Source organism: Nycticebus coucang, chromosome 4 (assembly GCF_027406575.1).
Source record: "Nycticebus coucang isolate mNycCou1 chromosome 4, mNycCou1.pri, whole genome shotgun sequence".
Classification (NCBI taxonomy): Eukaryota; Metazoa; Chordata; class Mammalia; order Primates; family Lorisidae; genus Nycticebus; species Nycticebus coucang.
In genome coordinates this window covers 141,612,511-141,640,185 of record NC_069783.1, presented here as the reverse complement: position 1 = coordinate 141,640,185, position 27,675 = coordinate 141,612,511, and the positions used below count along the sequence as shown (strand labels likewise).

At 44.2% G+C, this 27,675-nt stretch overlaps 2 protein-coding genes and 1 pseudogene across 14 annotated transcripts in view; 1 reads left to right on the top strand and 2 right to left on the bottom strand.

The window, feature by feature from the left end:
- CHEK2 (checkpoint kinase 2) overlaps positions 1 to 6,921 on the bottom strand; it is a 67,295-nt gene extending 60,374 nt beyond the window's left edge. For 2 of the 7 annotated variants that reach the window (XM_053587223.1, XM_053587217.1), the window contains exons 1-4: positions 6,893 to 6,921; positions 6,465 to 6,532; positions 5,749 to 5,859; positions 2,140 to 2,473 (exon numbers count right to left, since the gene is read on the bottom strand). In XM_053587223.1, the coding sequence (XP_053443198.1) occupies positions 2,140 to 2,467 (328 nt within the window). In that variant the 5' untranslated portion in view covers positions 2,468 to 2,473; positions 5,749 to 5,859; positions 6,465 to 6,532; positions 6,893 to 6,921. Of the gene's footprint in view, positions 1 to 2,139; positions 2,474 to 5,748; positions 5,860 to 6,464; positions 6,815 to 6,892 lie in introns of those variants that run through there. The other 5 variants (XM_053587219.1, XM_053587220.1, XM_053587218.1 and 2 more) reach the window with 5 other exon arrangements.
- A 140-nt stretch (positions 6,922 to 7,061) lies between these two features.
- HSCB (HscB mitochondrial iron-sulfur cluster cochaperone) lies at positions 7,062 to 20,832 on the top strand. 7 transcript variants are annotated; one of them, XR_008379423.1, is made up of 7 exons: positions 7,062 to 7,437; positions 9,284 to 9,380; positions 9,714 to 9,803; positions 10,685 to 10,829; positions 12,306 to 12,414; positions 17,134 to 17,181; positions 20,702 to 20,832. XR_008379423.1 is itself a non-coding variant. In XM_053587224.1 (6 exons), the coding sequence occupies exons 1-6, from the start codon at positions 7,202 to 7,204 to the stop codon at positions 20,800 to 20,802; spliced, it is 717 nt and encodes a 238-aa protein (XP_053443199.1). In that variant the 5' UTR covers positions 7,062 to 7,201; the 3' UTR covers positions 20,803 to 20,832. The 7 variants fall into 7 exon arrangements, 6 of the variants coding, with proteins under 6 accessions (XP_053443199.1, XP_053443201.1, XP_053443202.1 ...); XM_053587224.1 differs by lacking the exon at positions 12,306 to 12,414; XM_053587230.1 differs by lacking the exons at positions 7,062 to 7,437; positions 12,306 to 12,414 and adding an exon at positions 7,562 to 7,606.
- Positions 17,606 to 18,692, bottom strand: LOC128583204 (NADH dehydrogenase [ubiquinone] 1 alpha subcomplex subunit 2-like; annotated as a pseudogene).
- Positions 20,833 to 27,675: the final 6,843 nt, after the last annotated feature.

Genomic DNA, 27,675 nt, shown 5'->3' with positions numbered 1-27,675 from the left:
TGCAATTAACTCTGATGACACCACTGCAGTCTAGCCTGTGTGACAGAGGTAGATCCTGTCTCGGGAAAAGAAAAGCTGCTGGCAGCAACCCTAGCTCAGTGGGTAGGGCGCCAGCCACATGCACCAGGTTCAAACCCAGCCTGGGCCTGCTAAAGCAAAAATATAGCCGGTAGTTGTAGCAGGCACCTGTAGTCCCAGCTACTCAGGAGGCTGAGGCAAGAGAATTGCTTGAGCCCAGGAATTGGAGGTTGCTGTAAGCTATGATGCCAGGGTACTCTACCCAGGGCAACAAAGTGAGACTCTATCTCAAAAAAAAAAAAAATTTATATATGTATACATATATAATATTAAAAGGAAAAAAAAAAAAGCCAGCTCGGTGCCCATAGCTCAGTGGTTAGGGTGCTGGCCACATACACCAAGGCAGGTGGGTTCAAACCTGTCCTGGGCCTGCTAAACAACAAAGAAACAATAAAAAAATAGCTGGGTCTTGTGGCAGGCACCCGTAGTCCCAGCCACATTTGGGAGGCTGAGACAAGAGAATCACTTCAGCCCAAGAGTCTGAGGTTGCTGTGAGCTGTGACACCATGACACTCTATATAAGGCAACAAAAGTGAGAATCTGTCTCAAAAAAAGAAAAAAGAAAAAAGAAAAAAAGAGGGACAATCTCGCTCTGGATCAGGCTGGTCTTGAACTCATGAGTTCAAGCAATCCACCCATCTCTGCCTCCCAGAGTGTTAGGATTACAGACGTGACCCACCTTGGCCAGCCTGTGTTTTGTCACTTTTAAAGGTGATGAACACATTTCACCCTTTTTCACCGTTTCTGTTTGCCACTTACCTAAGCCTATAAGCCCATCTTAAAAATATGATTTGCATGAGTAAGAAACGCTTCAAATATTTACTGCTAAATTTAAAGTTGTATAGTAGATATCGCTATATTATTCTTCCGAATTTTGGGGGTTTTTCAAGACATCAAAGTTGGACATGAAATAAAGCAAAAGGGTGACAAGTGACAAGATGCAAAATGATGCAATGGTCATTAACTTCTTTATAATTAATAATTTCTATTTCATTATGTCAAGTTCACAATTTTTTTTTTAAATGAAGAGGTTATTTTAATGTAGGAGGGAGGAAAAATGCTATTTCAAGCATATTCATAGGAAAGAGTGACTTTTAGAACCAGGTGTCAGAAAGGATCAACATATTTAAAATGCAAGATTGGCTATTTTGAGACAAAAACAAATAACAGACAGTCAACAAATACCCTATGCTATTTTGAACAACCTGAGTGCTCTGAAGGTATGGCAAACTGCAGCAGGGGCTAACAAGCAAATGGATTAGCAGCAGGAGTTAACTGGTGATTATATTATAATGTTTACATGTTTGCATAAATCTACATTATTTTAGGGAGAGCGTACACAGCTCCCTTTGGATCCTCAGATGGAAAGCACGTTACAAATGCCCAATTAAAACTTGTTGAAACAATATCAGGCGTCCTCAAACTTTTTAAACAGGGGGCCAGTTCACTGTCCCTCAGACTGTTGGAGGGCTGGACTATTGTTTAAAAAAAACTATGAACAGGGCGGCACCTGTGGCTCAGTGAGCAGGGCGCCAGCCCCCTATACCGAGGGTGGCGGGTTCAAACCCAGCCCCGGCCAAACTGCAACAAAAAAATAGCCGGGCGTTGTGGCGGGCGCCTGTAGTCCCAGCTACTCGGGAGGCTGAGGCAAGAGAATCGCTTAAGCCCAGGAGTTGGAGGTTGCTGTGAGCTGTGTGACGCCACGGCACTCTACCAGGGTGATAAAGTGAGACTCTGTCTCTACAAAAAAAAAACAAACTATGAACAAATACCTATGCACACTGCACATATCTTATTTTGAAGTAAAAAAACAAACCGGAACAAATACAATCACACTGCCTCGGGTGGCCCACGGGCCATAGTTTGAGGACCCCTGCATGAAGGGGATCCCCAGCAGGTAAGAGCCGGTGCACTAACCAACACTGCCTCGATGGTTTTACCTTTTATCACCTTTAATCTCCAGAATCATTCCAACAGTATTTTAAGATTTCTGCCGCAAGAACTTGCTGTGATTGTTTTTCTGAACAAAATATTACCCTATATAACAACAAAGGGTCTTACCAAGATTAGAGAATCCATCCTGCAGGGACCATAATCGACCCCAAGGGGCAGGAGCAGGGTCCTCAGGCTCTGGGTCCTCAGGAATGGAATAAAGTTCCTGAGTAGACACTGTCTCTAAGGAGCTCAATGTCCCAGAGCTGGAGTGAGAGGACTGGCTGGAGGTAGGTATCGTGTTGGTAGATGAGCTAGATGAGCCCTGGTACTGTAAGGAGGTACCATGGGACTGGGTGAAGCCACCTTGGGACTGTGAACAGACTCCAACTCTGTGGGACTGCGAAGAGGCACTGCTTTGGGACTGCTGACTCTCCACATCTCTCTCCTGAGACATAACGACCTCAAAAAGGAAGCGTTTGACATAAGGTGAGTGTCAATGAACAAGAGTTAAAGTTCAAAATTAAAGGACAGGCATATTACAACAGCATAAATAAATAAGAATCCAGGACAAGCATGCTCTGCAAAAATTAAAATCCTAACAATCCAGACCTCGTTCTTCTAGGAATAGCTTTTTTTCAGATTATTATCACCAGATCAGATTTTTGTCTGATAGCCATAAACCACAGGGAAAAAGACAACCAAAAAAAGCACCGATAATCCTAGCATTCTGGGAAGCTGAGACAAGAGAATCACTTAAGCTCAGGAGATTGAGAACAGTGTAAACAAGAACTAAACCCTGTTCCTACTAAAACGAGAAAAGATTAGCCAGGCATCATGGTGGGCACCTGCAGTCTCAGTTACTCAGAAAGCTGAGGCAAGAGGATCACTTGAAGCCAGAAGTTTTAGGTTGCTATGAGCTAGGTTGAGGCCAGGGCTAGAATGCCTGAGCAACAGACTGAAACTCTAACAAAAAGAAAAAAAAAAAGACTTGAAGCTCAGTAGTTAGGGCGCAGGCCACATACACCAAGGCAGGCCAAGTTCAAACCCAGCCCGGGCCTGCTAAACAACAATGACAACAAAAAAACATAGCTGGGCATTGTGGCAGGCTCCTGTAGTCCCAGCTACTTGGGAGGCTAAGGCAAGAGAATTGCTTAAGCCCAAGACTTTGAGGTTGCTATGAGCTGTAACAACATGGCATTCTTATGGAGGGTAACACAGTGAGACTCTGTCTCAAAAAAAAAAAAAAGATTGAGTTGGGCAGGGATTGATAAAAGCTTATATTTATCTCACTTTTTAAAATAAGGAATGAAATCTAACATATTAATCAATCACTGCTACATTTGAATATCATAAGCAGTCTTCTGATGGTTAAATTCAATAATTTTTCAACTTTATGAAGGTATAAAAAGCAAAATACTTTCAGTAGAAACCATACTTCCAAGTACGTATTAATCATTCTGATTTTCACTTTTAGTATTGTATTTAATTAATTATATGATCTCTTTAATAAAATACTTTATTTAAATACTCTAATTGATCCAATACTTTATTATAAAACAATCTTTGAGTTGTTGTGTAGATGTGTAGATGATTTTGCCCAACTGTAGGCTAATGTAAGAGTCTGAGTACATTTAAGTTAGGCTAGACTAAGCTATGATGTTCAGTAGGTTAAGTGCATGTTAGGTATATTAAGTGTATTTTCAACTTGACAATATTTTCAGCATAAATGGGCTTATCAGATATAACAGTACATTTTGGAAAAAGAATGAAGGATCGGATGGCTTGGCTCAGCATCTGTAGCTCAAGCAGCTAAGGCGCCAGCCACATACACTAGAGCTGGCTGCTTCAAATCCAGCCTGGGCCTGCCAAATAACAATGACGATTGGAACCAAAAAACAGTCAGGTGTTGTGGCGGGCACCTGTAGTCCCAGCTACTTGGGAGGCTGAGGCAAGAGAATCGCTTAAGCCCAGGAGTTGGAGGTTGCTATGAGCTGTAATGCCATAGCACTCTACCCAGGGCAACAGCTTGAAGCTCTGTCTCAAAGAAAAAAAAAGGCTCAGCGCCTGTGGCTCAAGCGGCTAAGGCACAGCCACATACACCTAAGCTGGCGGGTTCGAATCTAGCCCAGGCCCTTCAAACAACAATGATGGCTGCAACCAAAAAATAGCCAGGCGTTGTGGCGGGCACCTATAGTCCCAGAGTCCCAGTTACTCCAGAGAGGGAGGCAGGAGAATCGCTTGAGCCCAGGAGTTAGAGGTTGCTATGAGCTGTGATGCCACAGCACTTTACCCAGGGTGACAGCTTGAGTCTCTGTCTCAAAAAAAAAAAGGGGGGGGGGGAGCGGAGGGCAGCGCCTGTGGCTCGAAGGAGTAGGGCTCCAGCCCCATATACCAGAGGTGATGAGTTCAAACCCGCCCAAAAACTGCAAAAAAAAAAAAGGATCAGATGGCTTGGGACAGAAGACAGGCAAAAAAAAAAAAATTTTTTTTTGTATAAGAAATTCCTGCATCTCTCCAAGAGGGCCATTTACATAAACCATCACGGATACCTCTCCTTCCCCAGGCTTGCTCCTAAAGCAGTGAGATCACACCCTATTTGTTCAAACTAGATTCCTCCCTCCCCCCACCACACCTCCATCCCCAGCTAAGGGCCCAGCCACCTAACCGGCAGAACACTAAGAAGGACTGCTCTAAACAACTCTCACCTAGCCCTTTGTGATGGCAACTGTGGTGCTTATCTTAGCACCCTAAACAGCCTTCCAGACTGAACGTTGCAGGAACCATTCTTTGATTTATAAGAGACCTTAACAGAGGCTCCCACCAACTTGAAAGTAACTTTCAATGTTCACCTAATCTGCACACTATCCTGCCTACACTGGTGCTACTATTCCAGGAGAACATAATAAACATTAGAGTTGCCCCCTCTGGAAATCCAGTCCAAGGTGCGTAAAACTAAAGATGATATTGAATACTGTGCTTACTATGCACAACTTTCCTTTTCCATCTTCACAATTTAACAAGTAGAAGATACATTCTTACCATAGATCTTACCAACCTCAGCACATAATTTTTTTTCTTTCTTTAAGTTGCGAGCTTTCAGCTTTTCACTTAAAGGAAGTATCTTATGGTTTATTTGTGGCACTTCTGAATTGGCAACATCATTACTCTGGAACTTTAATAATTTACTTAATTATTAAATAAAGTAAGGGTGACTTGAACACAGGCACTTTGAATTAACAAAATTTAAAACTTATGAATTGTTGATTTCTGTTATTTTCCATTTAATATTTTCAGATTGCAGTTGACCTCAACTAACCACAACCACAGCAAGCAAAACTTTGGATAAAGGGAGACTACTACTCACACCTACTGCGTTTATACAGCTTTCAAGAGACAAAAGACCTATTGAGTTTTCTTGGTCTTTTTGTTTTTTGTTTTGTTTTTAAGACAAGAGTCTCAAGCTTTTGCCCTGGCCAGAGTGCCTTGGCTTCACAGCTCACAGCAGCCTCAAACACTTGGGCTTACTTAAGCCATTCTCTTGCCTCAGCCTCCCAGGTAGCTGGAACTACAGGCGCCCACCACAATGCCCAGCTATTTATCTTTCTTTTCGGTTGCAATTGTCATTGTTGCTATAACTGGCCCAGGCAAGGTTCGAACTGACCAGCCTCGGTGTATATGGCTGGCTCCCTACTCACTGAGCCACAGGTACCGCCATGACTTTTCTTTAAAACATACCAGTAAAATGATGCCACAGCTGAGTCTGCCACTCCAGGACCTGCTGGTCTAACACTAGCCAAGCTGGGTCCTTCCCGCGGTTTTTTGAGCAAGATTTCTCTTCCCTGACAACTGGAGAAAGACAATGTATCAACAGGTAGCCGTAAGAGGTCAAAAGAAGGCAGGGCTGAAGTCAAGACTCTTGAGTGAAACCTTTGCATGACCTTTGCATGATCACATCTTGAGCCTGTTCTCTCATCTAAAGAAAGCAGATGTGAGAACTTTTTTTTTCATAGCCCCTCATAAACAATGGCATGATCCTAAGGATTAAATGAGGTGATGCAAGTAACGCTCCCCTCCCCCCAGGCTTGCTTGCTAATTGGGAGCTATTCTTATTGGTAGGCCATGCAGAGCGGTGAGTGAAAAGCCAATGTGACTGCAGCAAAACTCGGACTGTGAACAGAATTCCATTCCCAAAAAATCCAAGAAGCCCCCACAGCTCAGGAGGCTGAAGCAAGAGAATCGCCTAAGCCCAGGAATTGGAGGGTGCTGTGAGCTGTGTGACGCCAACCGCACTCTACCAAGGGCGATAAAGTGAGACTGTCTCTACAAAAAAAACATTAAAAATCCAAGAAGCCCCACAAGTGCAGCACCACCTTTTTTTAAACTATGGAAATTGAGTCCCTGGGAATAGTGCCTCCCTATCCATTCTTGGCCACTCCATCCCACACACTTACTTATGGACACTCGCAGAACATCCCGATACACAGGCCAGTGCGTTTCCAGTTCCTGCAGCACCTAGTAGCTAAGATTGGATTCTCTGTAAGGATTTTACAGATTGAACCTAAATTACCATTCTTTAGTGGTAACAATTATTAACTTTTTACGGTTTTTTAAAAAACTCTTTACAAAGTAATTTTGCTTAGGTATGGAAGAGCACAACTCTGTTCATTCTTATCCTGTACGTCCAGGCCTGTTACAGCTTGTAAGTAACAGGGAAAGTGAACTTCCCCTGGATGATTAAGAGAGTCAGTCGCCCACACGCTACCCTTCCAACTCAAAAATACCGACAAAGCGAAGCTCGAGAGATTCCACCTCCCCTAAAATGCAGAAGATAGGATGTGAACTACTGCACACCCATGAGAAGTCCCCCACTAGGACTCACCGCTGGAGCCCACCTGGTACCCACTCGCTCCGCAGCCGCAGCCAACAGAGTGGCGCTAAACCTGCAGATACAAACTCCACCCTCAGCCAATCAAAACACCCCTCCCCACCGCCTGACCAATGAAGAGCTCTGCTCAATGTTTGCTGGGAGTTGTAGTTTATAAGGCAGAGCGGAACACAGCATTCAGGCTTCCCTCGGGTGATCCCGCCCCTCTCAATTCCCCAGCCAATCATCAACGTTAGTCTCATCAGCCGCTCTCGCCGCTTTTCCCCGCAGCAGGCTACTGCGGTGATATAGGCCGCTGGCCAGATGTGGAAGGGCAAAGTGGGGGCCTTGCTACGGGTGTGGGGGTTAAGGCCGACAGGGATCCCCGGAAGGACAAGGCTAAGCTACGATGCTGCATTGCAGGCAGGAAACAATTCACCCGGGTGTTGGAACTGTGGCAGCGCTGGGGGCCCTGGACAAGGGGACAGGTTCTTCTGCCCGCAGTGCCGCGCCCTGCAGCCACCTGACCCCAGTCGAGATTACTTCAGCCTCATGGATTGGTATGTGTGACGATTTCAGGAAACCGGCGGAGGAGAGAGAGACGTCATGGGCTGCCCTACGAGAGAGGAGGGTACTAGATTAGGATTGGAAAGGAGAAGGCGGGACTGGTGAAAATAGCGCGGAGAGAGAGGAAGTTGAGGGGCGGGGACTGAGGCAAGAGGCGGTGAGGTACTAAATGGGTCTGGGGGACCGGGAATTGAGTTCGGGAAAATAGGGCCTCAGACGCTACCTTGGAGAGAGACTTGAGGGGTGGGACTTGGAAGAGAGGAAGCTTGAGGATAGGAACGGAAAGGTTTGAAGTTGGGTTGAGACTTTTAAGAAAGGAGTATTGAACGTGATCTAAGGTTAGAGAGTAAGAGCATGAAAGACAATTTTGCGGGTAAAGCTTAAGGGAAAAGTGGGAATTGGACAGAGCAGGTCCAAGAAACGGCGTTTTTCCTCTCGCGCTGAATAATTGGAGAAGTGGAGAAGTACGGACAGGGCTGAACTGACGAAGAAATAAATACAGTAGGCTCTGGGAATAGAAAACGAAGGGGGGTGGATTGAAATAAAGTGGTAGACAGGGATGTCTAAAGACAGGATGGTGTTAAAAAAAAATTATTCAATGACATTTGTTAAAGCACAGGAAGGAAGACTTTCTTTAGGACCATATATCCATAGGTAGAAGGACCACTGCAATAAGGTTCTCAGGTAGGGGAAAGAGATTGGGCTGAACTCCAAATACAGTATGGGCGAAATATATAACCATAGGTCAGAATCCAGGTCTGTGGCTGAAAATTACTAAGAGGAAATATTATGGGTCAGATTCTGCCTAAACCTGTCTCATAGTATTCTGATTGAAGACAGGCCAGAGTGATCAGGCATCACCTGTGTGGTGGAGGAGGAAGAGGAACCTGACCAGATACTGAGGAAGACCAAATATCCAGGAGGGCAGGTTCGGTCTAAACTGACTTGCAGCGTTCTTTGCTAAAACTGGATTTTTTTAAGGAAGTGACAAATGGTTCAGAAGCCTGTCTGAAGTTTGGCCAAGCAAAGAATCTGTCAATAGGTTTCAGGACTACCTCTTCTCCTTTTTTTTTTTTTTTTTTTTTTTTGAGACAGAGTCTTTTTGTGTGTGTGTGTGTGTGTGTGTGTGATTTTTGGCCAGGGCTGGGTTTGAACCCGCCACCTCCAGCATATGGGACTGGCGCCCTACTCCTTGAGCCACAGGCGCCACCCAGAGACAGAGTCTTATTATGTCACCTTCAGTAGAGTGCCATGGCATCACAGCTCACAGCACCCTCAAACGCTTGGGTTTAAGCGATTGTCTTGCCTCAGCCTCCCAAGTAGCTGGGACTACAGGCGCCCGCCACAATGTCCAGCTTTATTGTTGTTGTTGTTATTGTTGTTCTTTAGCAGGCCTGGGCCGGGTTCCATCCTGCCAGCCATGGCGAATGTGCCTGGTGCCCTTGCTGATGAACTACAGGCACCCAGACGCCTCTTCTCCCTAACTGTGAGATCTATCCCCATCTGTTGCTGAGAACTTATTATAGGCAGCTATAACATTGATCTTTAAGTTCCTCAAATATCCCATCCTAGCTCCCACCTCAGAGTCTTTGTATTTGCAGTTCTCTCTACCTAGATTCTCAGAGGAAGTTCTCTTTCCTCTGATCATCATCATTCAGGTCTCAGCTCAGATTTCATCTCCCACCCTTTCTGACCCTGTTCTGTTTCCCTTCACAGCACGTAACACTTTTTGGTATTACATTTCTGTGTTGATTGCATCTTCCTCATAAGAGCAGGGCCCATGGTAGACAAATCTATAAATAGTTGTTACATGAATTTCATTTCCTAATTTCCTTCTAGCAACCGTTCCTTCAGAGTTGACACCACAAAACTTCAGCACAGGTATCAGCAACTACAGCGTCTTGTCCATCCAGATTTCTTCAGCCAGAGGTCCCAGGTAGCTTATTGGCCATCCCCAATAATACCAAACACTGGGTGGGGTGGCAGTGGCCCTATGGTTATGCAATTATCAGGGGCAGAGCTGAACAACCAGCTCACCCTGTGGCACCTTGAACCCAGCAGCCAGCCAGACCCCAGAGCTATCATTTACTCACATCTTTTATCTGACTTCCCAGACAACTCAGAACAATCAACTGAAAATAAAGACTCCTCATCCATCTCCCTAGCTCTACTTTAGCTATTTCTTGCCTGCCTAACATTTTATGAAAGTTTGTTGATATAAGCTTGCCAATCTGGATGGTAATAAGACTGTCTTCATCTTCACTAACAGACTGAAAAGGACTTCTCAGAGAAGCATTCGACCCTGGTGAATGATGCCTATAAGACCCTTCTGGCCCCCCTGAGCAGGGGACTGTACCTTGTAAGGTGATTTCCCAACCCTTCTATGTGTGACTTGCTGTGCCCATTGTGGTACAGGAGAGCTTCTTCCCCTATATTCAGCAAAAGAGTGCTTGAGATCTAAGGTAGTCCAGGGACCCAATGATATTTAGCCTCAAAAATACTATACATGTTGTTTTCTCTGCATATTCTCAGTAATGTGAGTATACTCAGTATTCTGAGTATTCTTTGTAATTCTTATTTTCCCCAAAAGCATTTTTTTTTTTTTTTTTAGAAACAGAGTCTCACTTTGTCACCCTCGGTAGAGTGCCGTGACGTTACAGCTCACAGCAAGCTCCAGCTCTTGGGCTTAGGTGATTCTCTTGCCTCAGCCTCCCAAGTAGCTGGGACTACAGGTGCCCACCACAACGCCCGGCTATTTTTTGTTGTAGTTTGGCCGGGGCCAGGTTTGAACCCGCCACTCTCGGTATATGGGGCTGGCACCCTACTCACTGAGCCACAGGCACCACCAGCCCAAAAGCATTTTTAAAATCATTTTCTATGAACTCCAAGGATTTGATGATGATAGGTTTTAGGAGAGAGTACCTTGGGGTTTGTTTGTTTTAGAAGTGTATTAGAATCCAGAAAAGTTTTAGAATTGAATAAAATCTTTACACATCTAGTTCAGCCTCCACATAGAAGAATGACTACCCTAGGGTCACACAGTTCAGTGAGCACAAATGGAATACTATCCCAGAACTTCTGTCTCAGTCCAAGCTTTTAGCACCTTACCCTTACTTTTTTATAATTGAGACAGCTCCAGTTTTCTCCATGAGTGGTATTATCTTCTGAAGGATGAGCAGGATTTATATGCCTCTGGCCTTAACTTCTTGAACTTATTTTTTTTGCTTTCGATCACAATAGCTAAAGCTCCATGGAGTACAGATTTCTGAAGGAACAGATGATGAAATGGACCGGCAGTTCCTCATGGAAATAATGGAGATCAATGAAAAACTTGCAGAAGCTCAAAATGAAGCTGCCATGAAGGAGATTGAATCCATTGTCAGAGGTAAAAAACAAAATACCACTGAATACATTTTATTGCTATTATGAGCACTTGTCCATGGTTAAGTGAAAAATGAAAGCAAGAGTGCATATTTGTCATCATAATGATTCTGTTTTGTTTTTTTTTTTTTTTAAGCATACTAAAACAAAATTTTTCCAGAGTTTACATTTGCAGCATCTCTAACCTTATGGGAGGCAGCCCTAAACCAGGAATATAGTCATATTTTACACATTGTAATGATATGACATCTTTTAGATAGTATTATTGTCTCTAACAAAAAAATGGGCCTCAGAAGTTAATGGAAATGCCCAAGGTCACACAGCAGATAAGCAGCTGGGCAAAGACTGAAAACCTGATCTTCTGATCTCATAATGCTTTATTTTCTACTTCATTCCATAATTTATCAGCCAGGATTCTCCAGTGAACCCAGAGGAGGATGGATGGATAGTTAGATGAATGGATGGAAAAATATTTTAAGGAATTGGCTCACGGGCGGCGCCTGTGGCTCAGTGAGTAGGGCACCGGCCCCATATACCGAGGGTGGCGGGTTCAAACCCAGCCCCGGCCAAACTGCAACAAAAAAAATAGCCAGGCGTTGTGGTGGGCGCCTGTAGTCCCAGCTGCTTGGGAGGCTGAGGCAAGAGAATCACGTAAGCCCAAGGCTGGAGGTTGCTGTGAGTCATGTGACGCCACGGCACTCTACCAAGGGCAGTAAAGTGAGACTCTGTCTCTACAAAAAAAAAAAAAAATGAATTGGCTCACATGATTGTGGGGGCTAGCATACCCAAATTTATAGGGTGGGCCAGCAGGCTGGAAATTCTGTAGGAGTTCTGTTACAGTCTTCTTTGTGTGTGTGTATTACAGTCTTAAGGCAGAATTCCTTCTCCGGGAAAACTGTTTTTGTACTTAATGTCTTTACTTGATTAGGTGAAGCCCACCCAAATCACCAAGGGTAACCTCCTTTATTTAAAATCAACTGATTTTTTTTTCTTTTTTTGAGACAGAATCTCACTATGTCGCCCTTGGTAGAGTGCTGTGCCAACACAGCTCACAGCAACCTCAAACTCTTGGGCTTAAGTGATTCTCTTGCCTCAGCCTCCCAAGTAGCTGGGACTACAGGCACCTGCCACAACGCCTGGCTATTTTTTTGTTGTTTTTTTTTTTTTTGGTTTTGTTGTTGTCATTGTTGTTTAGCAGAAGCAGGCCGGGTTCAAACCAACTAGCCCCAGTGCATGTGGCCAGCGCCCTAACCACTGACCTGTGAGTGCCAAGCCAAGTTAACTGACTTAAATGTTAATGACATCTATAAAATACCTTCACAGTGTCATCTAGACTACAGGATGTCCCAAAAGTCACCATACATAGGGAAAATGTGAAATTTTACAAAGAGATGGCCAACACATAGAGAATAGCTTATACATATATTTCTTTTTAATTTTGTAATGAATATTTTGTTTTGTTTTGTTTTATTTTTTGCAGTTTTTGGCCAGGGGCTGGATTTGAACCTGCCACCTCTGGCATATGGAGCCGGCGCCCTACTCCATTGAGCCACAGGCACCACCCTGTAATGAATATTTTGCAAATAAAGGTACATTTAGCTACAATTTCACTTTTTTTTTTTTGAGACAGAGTCTCACTTATTAACCCTCAGTAGAGTGCCATGGCATCACAGCTCACAGCAACTCCAAATCCTTGAGCTTAGGCAATTCTCTTGCCTCAGCCTCCCCAGTAGCTGGGACTACAGGCGCCCGCCACAACACCTGGCTATTTTTTTGTTGCAGTTTGGCCAGGGCTGGGTTTTAACCCACCGCCTTCATTATATGGGACCAGCACCACAAGCACCACCCTACAATCTCCCATTTTCCCTATGTATGGCAACTTTAACAGCAACTTTGGGACACCCTGTAGTATTTGATCAACTGGGCACCATAGCCCTGCCAAGTTGATGCATAAGATTAACATTGTTATTAACCCAGAAAGGCATATTAACACAGAAGGGCAGCACCTGTGGCTCAGTGAGTAGGGCGCTGGCCCCATATACCGATGGTTGCAGATTCAAACCTGACCCCAGCCAAACTGCAACAAAAAAATAGCCGGGCGTTATGGCGGGTGCCTGCAGTCCTAGTTACCCAGGAGGCTGAGGCAAGAGAATCACCTAAGCCCAAGAGCAGGAAGTTGCTGTGAGCTGTGATGATGCCACAGCACTCTACCAAGGGCGACAAAGTGAAACTGTCTAAAACAAAAAATAGAAAAACCACATTCCACACAGAAAAGACTTCAGTGTTCTCCCTCAGATTATATGTATTTATGTATTTTCACAAATACTTATGACGCGCCCACCATTCATCATTCACTGCATATGGCACTAAGGATATAGCAGGAAAGAAGAAAGACATAGCCTGCATGTGCCTTATGGAGTTTAGATATTTCCAGCTCAATGGGCCCAAAATAGAATTCTCTGCCTCCCTCCCAAAAACCTTTTCCTCGGACGGTGCCTGTGGCTCAAGGAGTAGGGCGCCGGTCCCATATGCCAGAGGTGGCGGGTTCAAACCCAGCCCTGGCCAAAAAACAAAAAACCTTTTCCTCTTCAGGGTTCTCTCTCTAAGTGAATGATACTACCTAGTTCCTTAGTGTAAATCTGAATGACCTTATTTTCGTTATCCCCATAGTCAATCCATCACCAAGTCTTCAAAAACTGACCTAAATGTGTCTCACATTTATCCACCCATCTCTTTTATCATTGCCACCTCCCTTTTCCAAGCTTCCATCCTGTCTTGCCTGGACAATTGCAGTGGCTTTTGATTACTATTGATTACTTTTGATTACTATTTCTACCTTCAGACCCCATCTAATATATCCCTACACTGTCACTGTGTAATCTTTTTGAAACCCAAATCTAATTGCCATCCTTGTTCTTACTTAAAAGCTAAATGTCAGGCGGCACCTGTGGCTCAGCGGGTAGGGCGCCGGCCCCACATGCCGAGGGTGGTGGGTTCAAACCCGGCCCCGGCCAAACTGCAACAAAAAAAAAAAAATAGCCGGGCGTTGTGGCGGGCGCCTGTAATCCCAGCTACTTGGGAGGCTGAGGCAAGAGAATCGCCTAAGCCTAGGAGTTGGAGGTTGCTGTGAGCTGTGTAACGCCACGGCACTCTACCAAGGGTGATAAAGTGAGACTCTGTCTCTACAAAAAAAAAAAAAAAAAAAAAGCTAAATGTCTTTCCACTGCTCTCAGGTTTAAGACTAAACTCTTTATCATGCCCTACAAGGCCCAGCATGACCTGGCCTCTTCTTCCCTCCGTTTTGCCCCCTCCACTCCAGCTACACTGGGCACTTCCAGTTCCTCATCCATACTAGGCCCCCTCCTACCCCAGGCCCTTTGTATGTGCTGTTGTTTCTGCCCAATACCCTCCTCTTCTCTACTCCATATGAATTAATTCTGCTTCATTCAGATTTGAGGACAATCATCACTTCTTCAGAGGAATGGTTTTGACCTCTCTGTCTATACTTTTTAGTAGTGGGCACATCTCCTTTGTAGGGCTAATCACAGTTATAACTTTACTGTTCTATGTGACATTGTTTGCTCAATATTAGCCTCCCTTATTATACAGGAAGTTTTGCAGAAACAGAAATTATGTCTACTTGTTACTTCCCTCACATCCCCAGCTCACAGAAAAGTACCTGGAGTATAATAGGGACTCTAAATAGGAAATAAGTGAATAATAATGAACAAAAAAGTGTAAAGTGGTAAAATAGAAGCTGTGGTGAGGTGACTGTCAGCTGGGTGGTATGGGGAAAAGAGACAATAGGTGTTACATTATTTTGCAAGGCAGCATGAAGCTCTGGAGTGCAGTCAACTTGGGTTCAGTCCCAGCACTTCTACTGACTTTTTAGATAACTGTGAACAAGTAACTTCACTCCCTTTGAGTCCTCAGTTTCCTTCTCTGTAAAATGAAGGCCACATTAGTATGGGTTGTTGTAGTGACTAAATTCAGTGAGATAAAGCATGTAAAGCACTTACTATAGCACTATAGTGAACATTTGACTTTGGGCAGGTCACTAACCTTAATTTAGATTAACTCTTAAATTTCTTCTCCTAAGGTACCTGCTAAGGCCCAGGTAAAGAGACTGTTCAAAGGCTTAGAGCTAGTTACTTTGGGGGTCAGGATTTCAGAGTCTCCAGATTCCTACTCCAGTGTTCTTTGTCTACACCAAGTTGCTACTCAAGAGGTGAGTTTCAAACACTGGACTAGGAATCAAGTAACTAGGATTCTGTTCCCAGACCTTCCATTCAACCATGTGACCATGAGATAATTCCCCCAATACCAGTCCTTGCCTACCTTGGTGGGATATAATGTATTTAAAACTGCTCTGAGGCCGAGCAGGGTGGCTCATGCCTGTAATCCTAGCACTCTTGGGAGGCTGGGGCAGGTGGATTGCTTGAGTTCACGAATTCAAGAGCAGCCTGAAAAAAAGCAAGACCCCCATCTCTACTAAAAATAGAAAAAACTGAGGCAAGAGGATCCCTTGAGCCCAAGAGTTGGAGGTTACTGTGAGCTACGATGATGCCATGGCATACTACCCAGGCCAACAGCTTGACTCTGTCTCAAAAAAAAAATTAATTAGGGCGGCACCTGTGGCTCAAAGGGGTAAGGCACTGGCCCCATGTGCCAGAGGTGGCAGGTTCAAACCCAGCCCTGGCCAAAAACCACAAAAAAAAAAAAAAAAAAAAAAAAATTAATTAAAAAATAAAAGCAGCTGGGCACCCATAGCACAGTGGTTATGGTGCCAGCCATATACTCTGAGACTGGTGGGTTTGAACCCAGACTGGGCCAGCTAAACAACAATGACAACTGCAACAAAAAATAGCTGGGCATCGTTGCAGACAGCTGTAGTCCCAGCTACTTGGGAGACCAAGGCAAGACAATCCTTGAGCCCAGGAGTTTGAGGTTGCTGTGAGCTGTGACACCATGGCACTCTACTGAGGGCAACATAGTGAGATTCTATCTCAAAAAAATAAATGAATAAATAAATTAAAGTGCTTTCAAAGAAGAAACCATATGACTGAAACTGAATATTTATATCTGAAACATACACTTATGTAAAACTTCTCATTTTTTTTTCTTTAGACAGAGTCTTACTGTGTCACCCTTGGTAGAGTGCTGTGGCATCACAGCTCACAGCAACCTCAAACTCTTGGGCTTAAGCGATTCTCTTGCCTCAGCCTTCCAAGTAGATGGGACTATAGGTGCCTGCCATAACACCCGGCTATTTTGTTGCTGTTGTTGTGGTGGTTGTCATTGTTGTTTCAGCTGGCCCAGGCCAGGTTCAAACCCACCAGCCTCAATGTATGTGGCCAGCGCCCTACCCACTGAGCCATGGGCACCACCAAAACTCCTCACTTTTTAACAAAGAAACAACAGAAATATGGTTTCTCTTTTATTTATTTGGGATCATCTCTCTTATGATGACATAATATGATATAAATAATTTCATTTTCCTAGGAGGCTATACATATAGTTTGCAAGTAGTCGCCTAAAACATTCAATAGGCTCAGCGCTTGTAGCTCAAGAGGCTAAGGCACCAGCCATATACACAAGAGCTGGTGGGTTCGAATCTAGCCTGGGCCTACCAAACCATTGACAACCACAACCAAAAAACAGCCAGGCGTTGTTGCTGGCGCCTGTAGTTCCAGCTACTTGGGAAGCTGAGGCAAGAAAATCACTTAAGGCCAGGAGTTTGAGGTTGCTGTGAGCTGTGACATCACGTCACTCCACCCAGAGCAACAGTTTGAGGCTCTGTCTCAAAATAATAAATAAATAAATAAAACATTGAATAATGCATTGCTTATAGGTGATCCCAGCATGATAATTTTCTCCTTGCTAAAATTTGGAAGGTTCAGACTGCTTCATGAAGGTAATGAAGGCATATCCTTGTTCTTTTTTTTTTTTTTTGGCCTGGGCTAGGTTTGAACCCGCCACCTCCGGCATATGGGACCAGCGCCCTACTCCTTGAGCTACAGGCGCCACCCTGTTCTTTTTCTTTTAATGATTCTGTAGCTATTTTATAACCTTTAATGATTGCCCCTCAAATCCTTCATGGGTAGAAAAACAGAGCATAACTATGGCCAACCAGTGCAGCAGTACACAGCAGCAAGAATCATGGTACATGTAATAACAGAGGTTATGAAGCCTTATCCTTGGTTCCAAGCTTGTTTCTTTTTTGTGCTCAAACCAGCATGATTACAATGTATTATCTTCATGGTATAAGTCTATTTAAATGAAATTAAGATAATGTTTTTCTCTTTCAGCTAAACAAAAACAATTTATTGATGATGTGAGCAGAGCTTTTGAACGAGGTACTTTGTTTCCTGATTTTCTTAAATATGGAAAGAAATTATAAGCAGTGAGGCATAATCATTCATTCAATAAGTAGGCATTGGGCCCGTGCCTGTGGATCAATGAGTAGGGCGCCAGCCACATATACCAAGGGTGGTGGGTTCAAACCCAGCCCCAGCTAATCTGCCAAACAAAAAATAGCCGGGCAGGGTGGCACCTGTGGCTCAAAGGAGTAAGGCACCAGTCCTATATACCGGAGGTGGCAGGTTCAAATCCAGCCGCGGCGGCAGTGCCTATGGCTCAGAGGGGTAGGGTGCCAGCCCCATATGCCAGAGGTGGCTGGTTCAAACCCAGCCCTGGCCAAAAAAAAAAAAACTGCAAATCCAGCTGCGGCCAAAAACTGCAAAAAAAAAAAAAAAATAACCGGGCATTGTGGCAGGCGCCTGTAGTCCCAGCTACTCGGGAGGCTAAGGCAAGAGAATCACCTCAGCCCAAGAGCTGGAGGTTGCTGTAAGCTGTGAAGCCACAGCACTTTACTGAGGGTGACAAAATGAGACTCTTTTTAAAAAAAAAAACACATAAATAAATAAATAAAAATAAGTAGTTATTATATATTCATCTTATGATAGGTACATAGGGAAATATATACGAATTTACACTTTTTTCCTTTGAGACATTTTCTTTCTTTTCTTTTTTTTTTAAAGTACAAGCTTTTTAAAGAACAGAACACATTTTTCCATATTGTACTGAGTCCAGCAGAGCCCAGGTTCTGGGACTGTTGCTTTTAACACTCAATGGAGGTTTCAGGCTTTGCCACTTAACACATTCTCCAGGGTTGGGTTACCTGATCAGTACTGAAATTGTTCAACAAGACATTCTTCGCTTGGCCACATGCATAGCGGGCCCAGAGTTTGGGCTGTACATTGGAGCATTCTGGATTACAATGGGCAGGTTGGGATTTGCCTTCTTCTCCTCCATATACCGTTTCTCGATGAAGTCCTGACACCCTGGCTGCCAGGTGAGCACTGACATTAAGTAGATTCAAATCTCACGCAATCCCAGCTTTGTCCCGATTCCCCGACCTGCTGCAGCTGTCACCATTTTGATACATTTTCTTCCTTTTTTCCTTTGTTGCCCTCACTAGAATGGCATTCATCATAGCTCACAGCAACCTCAAACTCTTGAGCTCAAGAAATCCTTCTGCCTCAGCCTCCCAAGTAGCTAGGACTACAGGCATATACCACCACATAAGCTAGTTTTTCTATATTTAGTAGAGTCAGGGTTTCGCTCTTGCTTATGCTGGTCTTGAACTCTTGAGATCAAGCAATCCACCAGCCTCAGTCTCCCAGAGTGCTAGGATTATAACCAAACAATAACTATAGCAATAATCACTTTGAACATCTAAATGCACCAATTAGGCTTGGCGCCTGTGGCTCAAGCGGCTAAAGAGCCAGCCACATACACCTGAGCTGGTGAGTTCGAATCCAGCCCAGGCAGGCCAAACAACAATGACGGCTACAACCAAAAAATAGCTGGGCATTGTGGTGGGTGCCTGTAGTCCCAGCTACTTGGGAGGCGGAGGCAGGAGAATCGCTTGAGCCCAGGAGTTAGAGGTTGCTGTTAGCTGTGATGCAACGGCCCTCTACCCAGGGTGACAGCTTGAGGCTCTGTCTCAAAAATAAATAAATAGACTCAGCGCCTGTGGCTCAAACAGCTAAGGCACCAGCCACATACACCTGAGCTGGTAGGTTGGAATCTAGCCCAAGCCCGCCAAACAACAATGACGGCTGCAACCAAAAAAAATAAAATTAAATAAATAAATAAATGCACCAATTAAAAGCTCACACCAGGCGGCACCTGTGGCTCAAAGGGGTAGGGCGCTGGCCCCATATGCCAGAGGTGGAGGGTTCAAACCCAGCCCTGGCCAAAAAATGCAAAAAAATAAAAAATAAATAAAAGCTCACACCTATAATCCTAGCATTCTGGGAGGCCGAGGAGGGTAGATTGCTTGAACTCAGGAGTTCAAGACCAACCTGAGCAAGAGGGAGACCCCGTCTCTACTAAATATAGAAAAACTCAGCTCAGCACCCGTAGCACAGTGGTTACAGCAGGATTGTTTGAGGCCAGGAGTTGGAAGTTCATGCCACTGAAATCCAGATTAAGACCCTGTCACCCTGGGTAGAGTGCTGTGGCATCACTGCTCACAGCAACCTCAAACTGTTGGGCATAAGCTATTCTCTTCCTCAGCCGCCCAAGTAGCTGAGACTTCAGGTGCCCGCTACAATGCCCAGCTATTTTTTCATAGCAGTTGTCATTGTTGTTAGGAAGGTCTGGGCCAGGTTCGAACCCGCCAGCCCCGGTGTATGTGGCTGGCACCCTAACCACTGAGCTACGGGTGCCTATCTTCATCTTTTTTATTTTTCTTGAGACAGAGTCTCACTTTGTCACTCCCAGTAGAGTACTATGCAGTCATAGCTCACAGCAACCTCAGACACTTGGGCTCAAGCAGTTCTCTTGCCTCAGCCTCCCAAGTAGGTGGGACTACAAGCACTTGCCACAACTCCCAGCTATTTTTAGAGACCGGGTCTTGGTCTAGCTCAGGCTGGTCTTGAACATGTGACCTCAGGCAATCCACCTGCCTCAGCCTCCCAGAATGCTGGGATTATAAGCTTGAGCCACTCCAGCCAAGGGAAAACTTTTTTTTTTGTTTCATTTTGTTTTGTTTGTATTGTTTTTTGTTTTGGGGGGGTTTTTTTGAGACAGAGCCTTAAGCTATCGCCCTGGGTAGAGTGCCGTGTATCACAGCTCATAGCAACCTCCATAGTCCTGGGCTCAAGCAATTCTCCTGCCCCTGCCTCCCAAGTAGCTGGGACTACAGGCGCCTGCCACAACACCCGGCTATTTTTGGTTACAGCCGTCGTTGTTTGGTGGGCCCGGGCTGGATTCGAACCTGCCAGCTCAGGTGTATGTGACTGGCTCCTTAGCCACTTGAGCCATAGGCTCCAAGCCAGGCAAAACTTTTAAACACACCCATTTATTACTTGGGACTGTCCTGAAGACAATCAGCTTCTCTAATTTATCTGAATCCTGTAAACAAGTCCCAATTTGGTTGACCCCATTGTCTCCTTGGCAATTGAGATGTTCTCCCTCTCCGTTGTTGAGATTTACTGAATTATCAATAGGACTGGGGACTTTTATCTGTCTTTCTTCATGACCTGGAGTTGTTTTTTTTTTTTTTCTTTTTTTTTGGAGACAGAGTCTCACTATGTCACCCTCGGTAGAGTGCTGTGGTGTCACAGCTCACAGCAACCTCAAACTCTTGGGCTCAAGTGCTTCTCTTGCCTCAGCCTCCCAAGTAGCTGGGACTACAGGCACCCGCCCAGCTATTTTTTTGTTGCAGTTGTTATTGATGTTTGGCAGGCCTGCCCTGGGTTCAAACCTGCCAGCTCCAGTGTCCTAGCCACTGAGCTACAGGCACCGAACCAGTTGGTTTTATTCTTGCTTGAAGTGAAGCCTGACCTCAGCATCTCTTTATTTCAGATGACTTTGAAGAAGCCAAGGGAATTTTAACAAAGATGAGATACTTTTCAAATGTAGAAGAAAAGATCAAGTTAAGAAGATTCCCCTCTAACTGTTATTAAAGTTTTAGAAATAAAGTTCTTATATATTTCTTTTCTGGCTTCTAATAATTATGAATAGATATGCTTTATGTACTCTTTTTAATTATTTATTCATTTATTTATTTTATATATATATATATATTTCTTTTTTTTTGAGACAGCCTCAAGCTATCACCCTGGGTAGAGTGCTGTGGCATCACAGCTCACAGCAACCTCCAACTCCTGGGGTCTCACGATTCTCCTGCCTCCACCTCCCAAGTAGCTGGGATTACAGGCACCTGCCACAATACCCGGCTATTTTTTTGCTTGCAGCCGTCATTGTTGTTTGGCGGGCTGGATGCGAACCCGCCAGCTCAGGTGTATGTGGCTGGCGCCTTAGCTGCTTGAACCACAGGTGCCAAGCCTAACTATGTAATCTTAATTAAACCTGTGGCTCAGGCATTAGATAACAAAGTTTGCCATGTCAGAAGAAACACAGCCCAGTCAGAGCCTGGGTGGTCATTTCCTCATATGATACTTGATACAACATGCCCAACTAGGTCAATGGATGAGGAGGTGATGAGGGGGCCAACATGAAGTCCTACAAGGAGAGGTCCAAAAACTTTCTGGGGAGGAGGGCAAAAACCCTGGGTACAATGGGTACAATGAAGCCATTTGGTTGATGGGTACACTGTAGCCATGACTCAAGTATTACAAAAGTTAATCATGTAACAAAAACATTTCATTTTACCCCCTTAATATTTTAAAATTTAAAAAGACATTAAATTTTTTTTTAAAAAATTGTCTGCAAAGGGCGGCGCCTGTGGCTCAGTAGCTAAGGCGCCACCCCATATACCGAGGGTGGGGGGTTCAAACCCAGCCCCAGCCAAACTGCAACAAAAAAAAAGCTGGGCTTTGGGGTGGGTGCCTATAGTCCCAGCTACTCAGGAAACTGAGGCAAGAGAATTGCCTAAGCCCAGGAGTTGGAGGTTGCTGTGAGCTATGACACCATGGCACTCTACCGAGGGTGATAAAGTGAGACTCTGTCTCTAAAAGAAATAAAATAAAAAATAAAAATTGTCTGCAAAGAGCCAAATAATGAATACTATAGGGCTTTGTGGACCAAATGGTCTTTTTTGTAACTATACCCAACTCTGCTATTGGAGTATAGAATCAGCCACAGATACTATAAAAACAAATGGACAGGGCTTTATTGGACAATATAAAAACAAATGGACAGCAAACTTTGTTTTTTTATTTTATTTTTTTATTTTTTAGGCAATGTCTCACTATGTCACCCTCAGTAGAGTGCTGTAGTGGTCACAGCTCACAGCAACCTCCAATTCTTGGGCTTAAGCGATTCTCTTGCCTCAGCCTCCCAAGTAGCTGGGCCTACAGGTGCCCGCCACAACACCCAGCTATTTTTTGGTTGTAGTTGTCATTGTTGTTTGGCAGACCCAGGCTGGATTTGAACTCTCCAGTTCTGGTATATGTGGCTGGCATCTTAGCCACTTAAGCTATAGGCACCAAGCCAGGAGGCACAACTTTCTCATGGCATGACCTTTACTAAGATACACAGTCCCCTTTGTATGGCCTTGGGCAATTCTTTTTAATCTTTTTTTTCTTTTTTTGTGAGACAAAGTCTCAAGCTGTTGCCCTGGGTAGAGTACTGTGGCATCATAGCTCACAGAAACCTCCAACTTTTTTTTTTTTTGAGACAGAGTCTCACTATGTTGCCCTCAGTACAGTATTGTGGTGTCACAGCTCACAGCAACTTCAAACTCTTGGGCTTAAGTGATTCTCTTGCCTCAGCCTCCCAAGTAGCTGGGACTACGGGTGCCCACCACAACATCCAGCTATTTTTTTGTTGTAGTTGTCATTGTTCATTAGCAGGCCCAGGCCAGGTTCAAACCCACCAGCCCTGGTGTATGTGGCCGGTGCCCTAGCCGCTGAGCCAGCAACCTCCAGTTCTTGGGCTGAAGTGATCCTCTTGCCTCAGTTTTTTCCTTTTAGTAGAGACGAGGGTCTTGCTCTTGCTCAGAATGGTCTTGAGGGCGGCGCCTGTGGCTCAGTGAGCAGGGCACCGACCCCATATACCGAGGGTGGCGGGTTCAAACCCAGCCCCAGCCAAACTGCAACAAAAAAATAGCCGGGTGTTGTGGCGGGTGCCTGTAGTCCCAGCTACTCAGGAGACGGAGGCAGGAGAATCGCCTAAGCCCAGGAGTTGAAGGTTGCTGTGAGCTCTGTGACACCACGGCACTCTACCGAGGGCAATAAAGTAAAACTCTGTCTCTACAAAAAAACAAAAAAAAGAATGGTCTTGAATTATGAATGTTCAGCAGTTTAGATATACATCTATGGGACATGAGCTATAAAAGGCTCAAAGGTTGAAAGTGCTTAAGGGTTAGAATAGAGATTAGCACCATAGAATAGGGAAGTTAAAATTTATCCTTGAAGCATTGTAACTGTTTCCTTTTTACTTTATTATCTTATGATAATCTTATGATAATCTCTTCTGTATTTCTTTTCATTGTTGCTTCGGTTCATTGAAGTTGTAAAATTTTGTTTTTTGGCTATGTAGTTAGAAGTTTTTATCTATTTCAATGAACTTTGTACTCTCTGTAAGTCTTGCACGAACACATTTTTCTTGGTTCAATAAAAGACCCTTGGGGCAGCACTTCATTGCTACCACTTGGCATGTGAAGCTGCTTGACTCTCCGAGCCTCTTGGGTTATTTCTTTAAAAATAAAAAAAAAAAGAATGGTCTTGAATTCATGAGCTTGAGCAATCCACCTACCTTGGCCTTCCAGAGTGCCAGGATTACAGGCATGAGCCATCACACCCAGCTGGCCCTGGGCCATTCTGTTTGGTAACAAGCAAAACCACCTTAGGGTATCTTTGGCTTACATTTCAAACTGCAGATAATTTTAAAAAACAAGTGATCTGGCTTGGCACTGAAGCACAGTGGTTATGGCACCAGTCACGTGCACCGAGGCTGGTGGGTTGGAACCCAGCCCAGGCCAGCTAAACAACAATGACAACTGCAACAAAATAATACCCAGGGATTGTGGCAGGCACTTGTAGTACCAGCTATTTGGGAGGCTGAGGCAAGAGAATCATTTAATCCCAAAACTTGGAGGTTGCTTTGAGCTATGACGGCACAGCACTCTATCAAGACTCTGTCTCAAAATAAAATAAAATAAAACAATGAGGGCGGCGCCTGTGGCTCAGCGGGTAGGGCGCCGGTCCCACATGCCGGAGGTGGCGGGTTCAAACCCAGCCCTGGCCAAATTAAAAAAAAAAAAAAAACAATGAGTGATCTGGTCTTAAACCCTAACCACATTTTCTGCTCCACCTAAGTGGGATAGAGCAGTTTTAATTACTCTAGACCAAGCGTCCTCAAACTTTTTAAACAGGGGGCCGGTTCACTGTCTCTCAGACCGTTGGAGGGCCGGACTATAGTTTAAAAAAAAAAAAAACTATGAACAAATTCCTATGCACACTGCACATATCTTATTTTGAAGTAAAAAACAAAACGGGAACAAATACAATTCACACCACTTCATGTGGCCCGCAGGCCGCAGTTTGAGGACGCCTGCTCTAGAGAGTTGACACTCTTGTCACTATTTCTATCCTCTTTTAATTCAGCCTAAAGCAGTGGCACTTCTTCTGCATCTTTGGCAATCCAGTTTAAGGTTTTGTTTGTTTGTTTGTTTTCTTTTTTTTTTTTCAGACACAGTCTCTGCCCTGGGTAGAGTGCCTTGACGTCATCATAGCTCACAGAAACCTTAACCTCCTGAGCTCAAACATTCCTCAGCCTCCTAAGTAACTGGGACTACAGACACCCACCACAATGCCAGTTGTTTTTTAATTCTCTACATAGAACCAGAGAAGTAGCAGTAATTTTAAGATCTTAAAGTCTTTTTTGTTTTTGTTTTGAGACAGAGTCTCACCTTTTTGCTCATGATAGAGTGCGATAGCATCACAGCTCACAGCAACCTCAAACTCCTGGGCTAAGGCTCAGCGCCTGTGGCTCAAGCAGCTAAGGCGCCAGCCACATATATCTGAGCTGGCCGGTTTGAATCCAGCCTGGGCCCGCCAAATGACAATGACAGCTGCAACCAAAAAATAGCCGGGTGTTGCAGCAGGCGCCTGTAGTCCCAGCTACTTGGAAGGCTGAGGCAAGAAAATCGCTTGCCTGAGCCCAGGAGTTGGAGGTTGCTGTGAGCTGTAATGCCATGGCACTCTACCCAGGGCAACAGCTTGAGGCTCTGTCTCAAAAAAAAAAAAATTCCTGGGCTAACATGATTCTCCTGCCTCAGCCTCCCAAGTAGCTGGGACTGCAGGCACCCACCACAATATCTATCTTTTTTAAGAGACAGGGTCTTGCTCTTGCTCAGGCTGGTCTTGAACTCCTGAACTCAGGCAATCTACCCACCTCAGCCTCCCAGAGTGCTAGGATTACAGGCATGAGCCACCGCTCCCAGGCCCAGTTTTTGTTGTTCTTGTTTTGTTTGTTTTAGAAAACAGGTCTCCATCTATTACCCAGGTTGGAGTGAAGTGGTGTAGACATAATCCACCTCAGCCTGTCAAGTAGCTAAGACTATATTACACACAGCTGTAACTTGAAATTTTTTTGATCAGAATTTTGTTTGCTATTTTAATACTCCCTGATCTAGAGACTTTTTTTAATTTTTTTATTATTAAATCATAGCTGTGTACATTAATGCAATCATGGGACACTATACACTGGTTTTATATACCATTTGACATATTTTCATCACATTGGTTAACATAACCTTCCTGGCATTTTCTTAGTTATTGTGTTAAGACATTTCTATTCTACATTTAGTAAGTTTCACATGTACCCTTGTAAGATGCACTGTAGGTGTGGTCCCACCAATTACCCTCCCTCATCCTTTCCCCCCTCCCCTCCCTGATCTAGAGACTTTTATAAATGTTTGGTTTTAGGCTAGGTACAGTGGCTCACCCCTGTTAATCCTAGAACTCTGGAAGGCCAAGGTAGGTGGATTGCTTCAGCTCAGGAGTTTGAGACCAGCCGAGCAAGAGGGAGACCCCGTCTCTAAAAATAGCCAGGTGTTGTGGCAGGTGCCTATAGTCCCAGCTACTTGAGAGGCTGAGGCAAGAGGGTCACTTGAGCCCAAGAGTTTGAGGTTGTTGTGAGCTGTGATACCACAGCACTCTACCGAGGATAATAAAGTGAGACTCTGTCTCTAAAAAAATAAATAATAGTAATTGGACTGGGCTCCAGGGCTCATGCCTGTAATCCTAGTACTCTGGAAGGCTGAGATGGGTAGATTGGAAGTTTGGTTTTTACTTTCCTGGAAATGGATCAAGAACTTAAACTGGGCCAGGCAGTGCTCACACCTGTAATCCTAGCACTTTGGAAGGCTGAGGCAGGAGGATCACTTGAGGCCAGGAGTTCAAGACTAGCCTGAGCAACACAGCAAGACCCTGTCTCTACAAGAAATAGAAAAATTAACCAGGTATAGTGGTGTGTGCCTGTAGCCCCAGTTACATGGGAGCCTCAGTCAGCAGAATCTCTTAAGCCCAGTATTTCCACTGATGATAACACCAATGTACTCTAGCCCAGGCAACAGAACAAGAGCTTATCTCAAAAAATAAAAAAATAAAAAAACAACATTTGAACTATTCTGGAGAGAATAATTTGTTTATAATTTTAAAAAGTCAGAAGTCCAGAAGTCAGGGGTCTGAACCAAGGTTTACTATTCCAAGAGCTTAAAACTATCTCTTTTTCCTTCTCTAAAAGCTTATATCTTGTGAATCCTAATTCAGTTATGCTCAGTTAACGTTTTAGGATTTACTGAGCTTCAGAAAGCAAAATACCACAGCAGCATCTGGCTTAATGACCCTTGGGAGTATCAGTACATTCTCCACCCTTTTACAATTTACCAGGAGAATGAAATACTTGTCTAAAAACACAGCAGGAGTCCTTCAAGTAAATAATTACCATGCAAGCAAATGTCCTCATTAAATTAGGTGCTTTAGCAAAAGAGAAAATGAAAGAAGGGTTTGAAATATTTATGTAGATAATCTTCAGTCCTTCTTCAGAACAGTGATCAGGACAAAAAAAAACATCTGAACGCAAAAAGAAATCCGATTAACAATGCATCAAACAACATCTTTGGAGAAACTTCAAAGAAACTTTCTTTCCCTTACCTATTGACATCAACTAGAAAGGCTGTTGGACCTTCCAGCAAACCATATCTGATATGGGGAATAAATTATAAAATACATTGTTTCTGAGTCATGGCTTTCAAGTTCAGGGGGATTACTTAATTTTCTTTTCCTCTTCCAAATTCTTTCCCTTTTCATCTAAACCCCAAGTTTAGCTGGAACTGTAAATCCAGGAACCCTTTCAAGTGTTCCCTAACAAAGCTCTGAAAAATTGGCTGCACAATTTGGATTGAAGTTTCTGACCAAAGAGTGAAGCAAATTAAGTACCCACACCTCCTTTCCCACATGGTTCCTTATATAGTGTTAAAACAAATCAGGTTGCAACTAATTTGTTACTATGTTGTCCAAGGATCTGGTGTCAGACAGGACAGTGCTGATGTTATGAACTGAATGTATCCCCCTCAAAATTCATACGTTGAAGTTCCAGCCCCCGAGGTAGCTGTATTTGGAGATGGGGCCTCTAAGGAAGTAATTAAGAATCTTCCTGCCGTCGGCACCGGCCACATGCACCAAGGCTGGCAGGTTCGACCCTAGCTCAGGCCAGCTAAACAACAATGACAAATGCAACAACAAAAAAATAGCCTGGCATTGTGGCGAGCACCTGTAGTCCCAGCTACTTGGGAGGTTGAGGCAGGAAAATCACTTGAGCCCGAAAGTTTGAGGTTGCTGTGAGTGAGCTGTAACACTACAGCACTC

Excerpts from the sequence above, each read along its gene's own strand:
- HSCB (XM_053587224.1), top strand. The coding sequence starts at position 7,202 with ATGTGGAAGGGCAAAGTGGGGGCCTTGCTACGGGTGTGGGGGTTAAGG. Across the intron at positions 9,804-10,684 it reads TGAGCAGGGGACTGTACCTT|CTAAAGCTCCATGGAGTACA; the intron begins GTAAGGTGATTT and ends CGATCACAATAG. Across the intron at positions 10,830-17,133 it reads GATTGAATCCATTGTCAGAG|CTAAACAAAAACAATTTATT; the intron begins GTAAAAAACAAA and ends TTTCTCTTTCAG.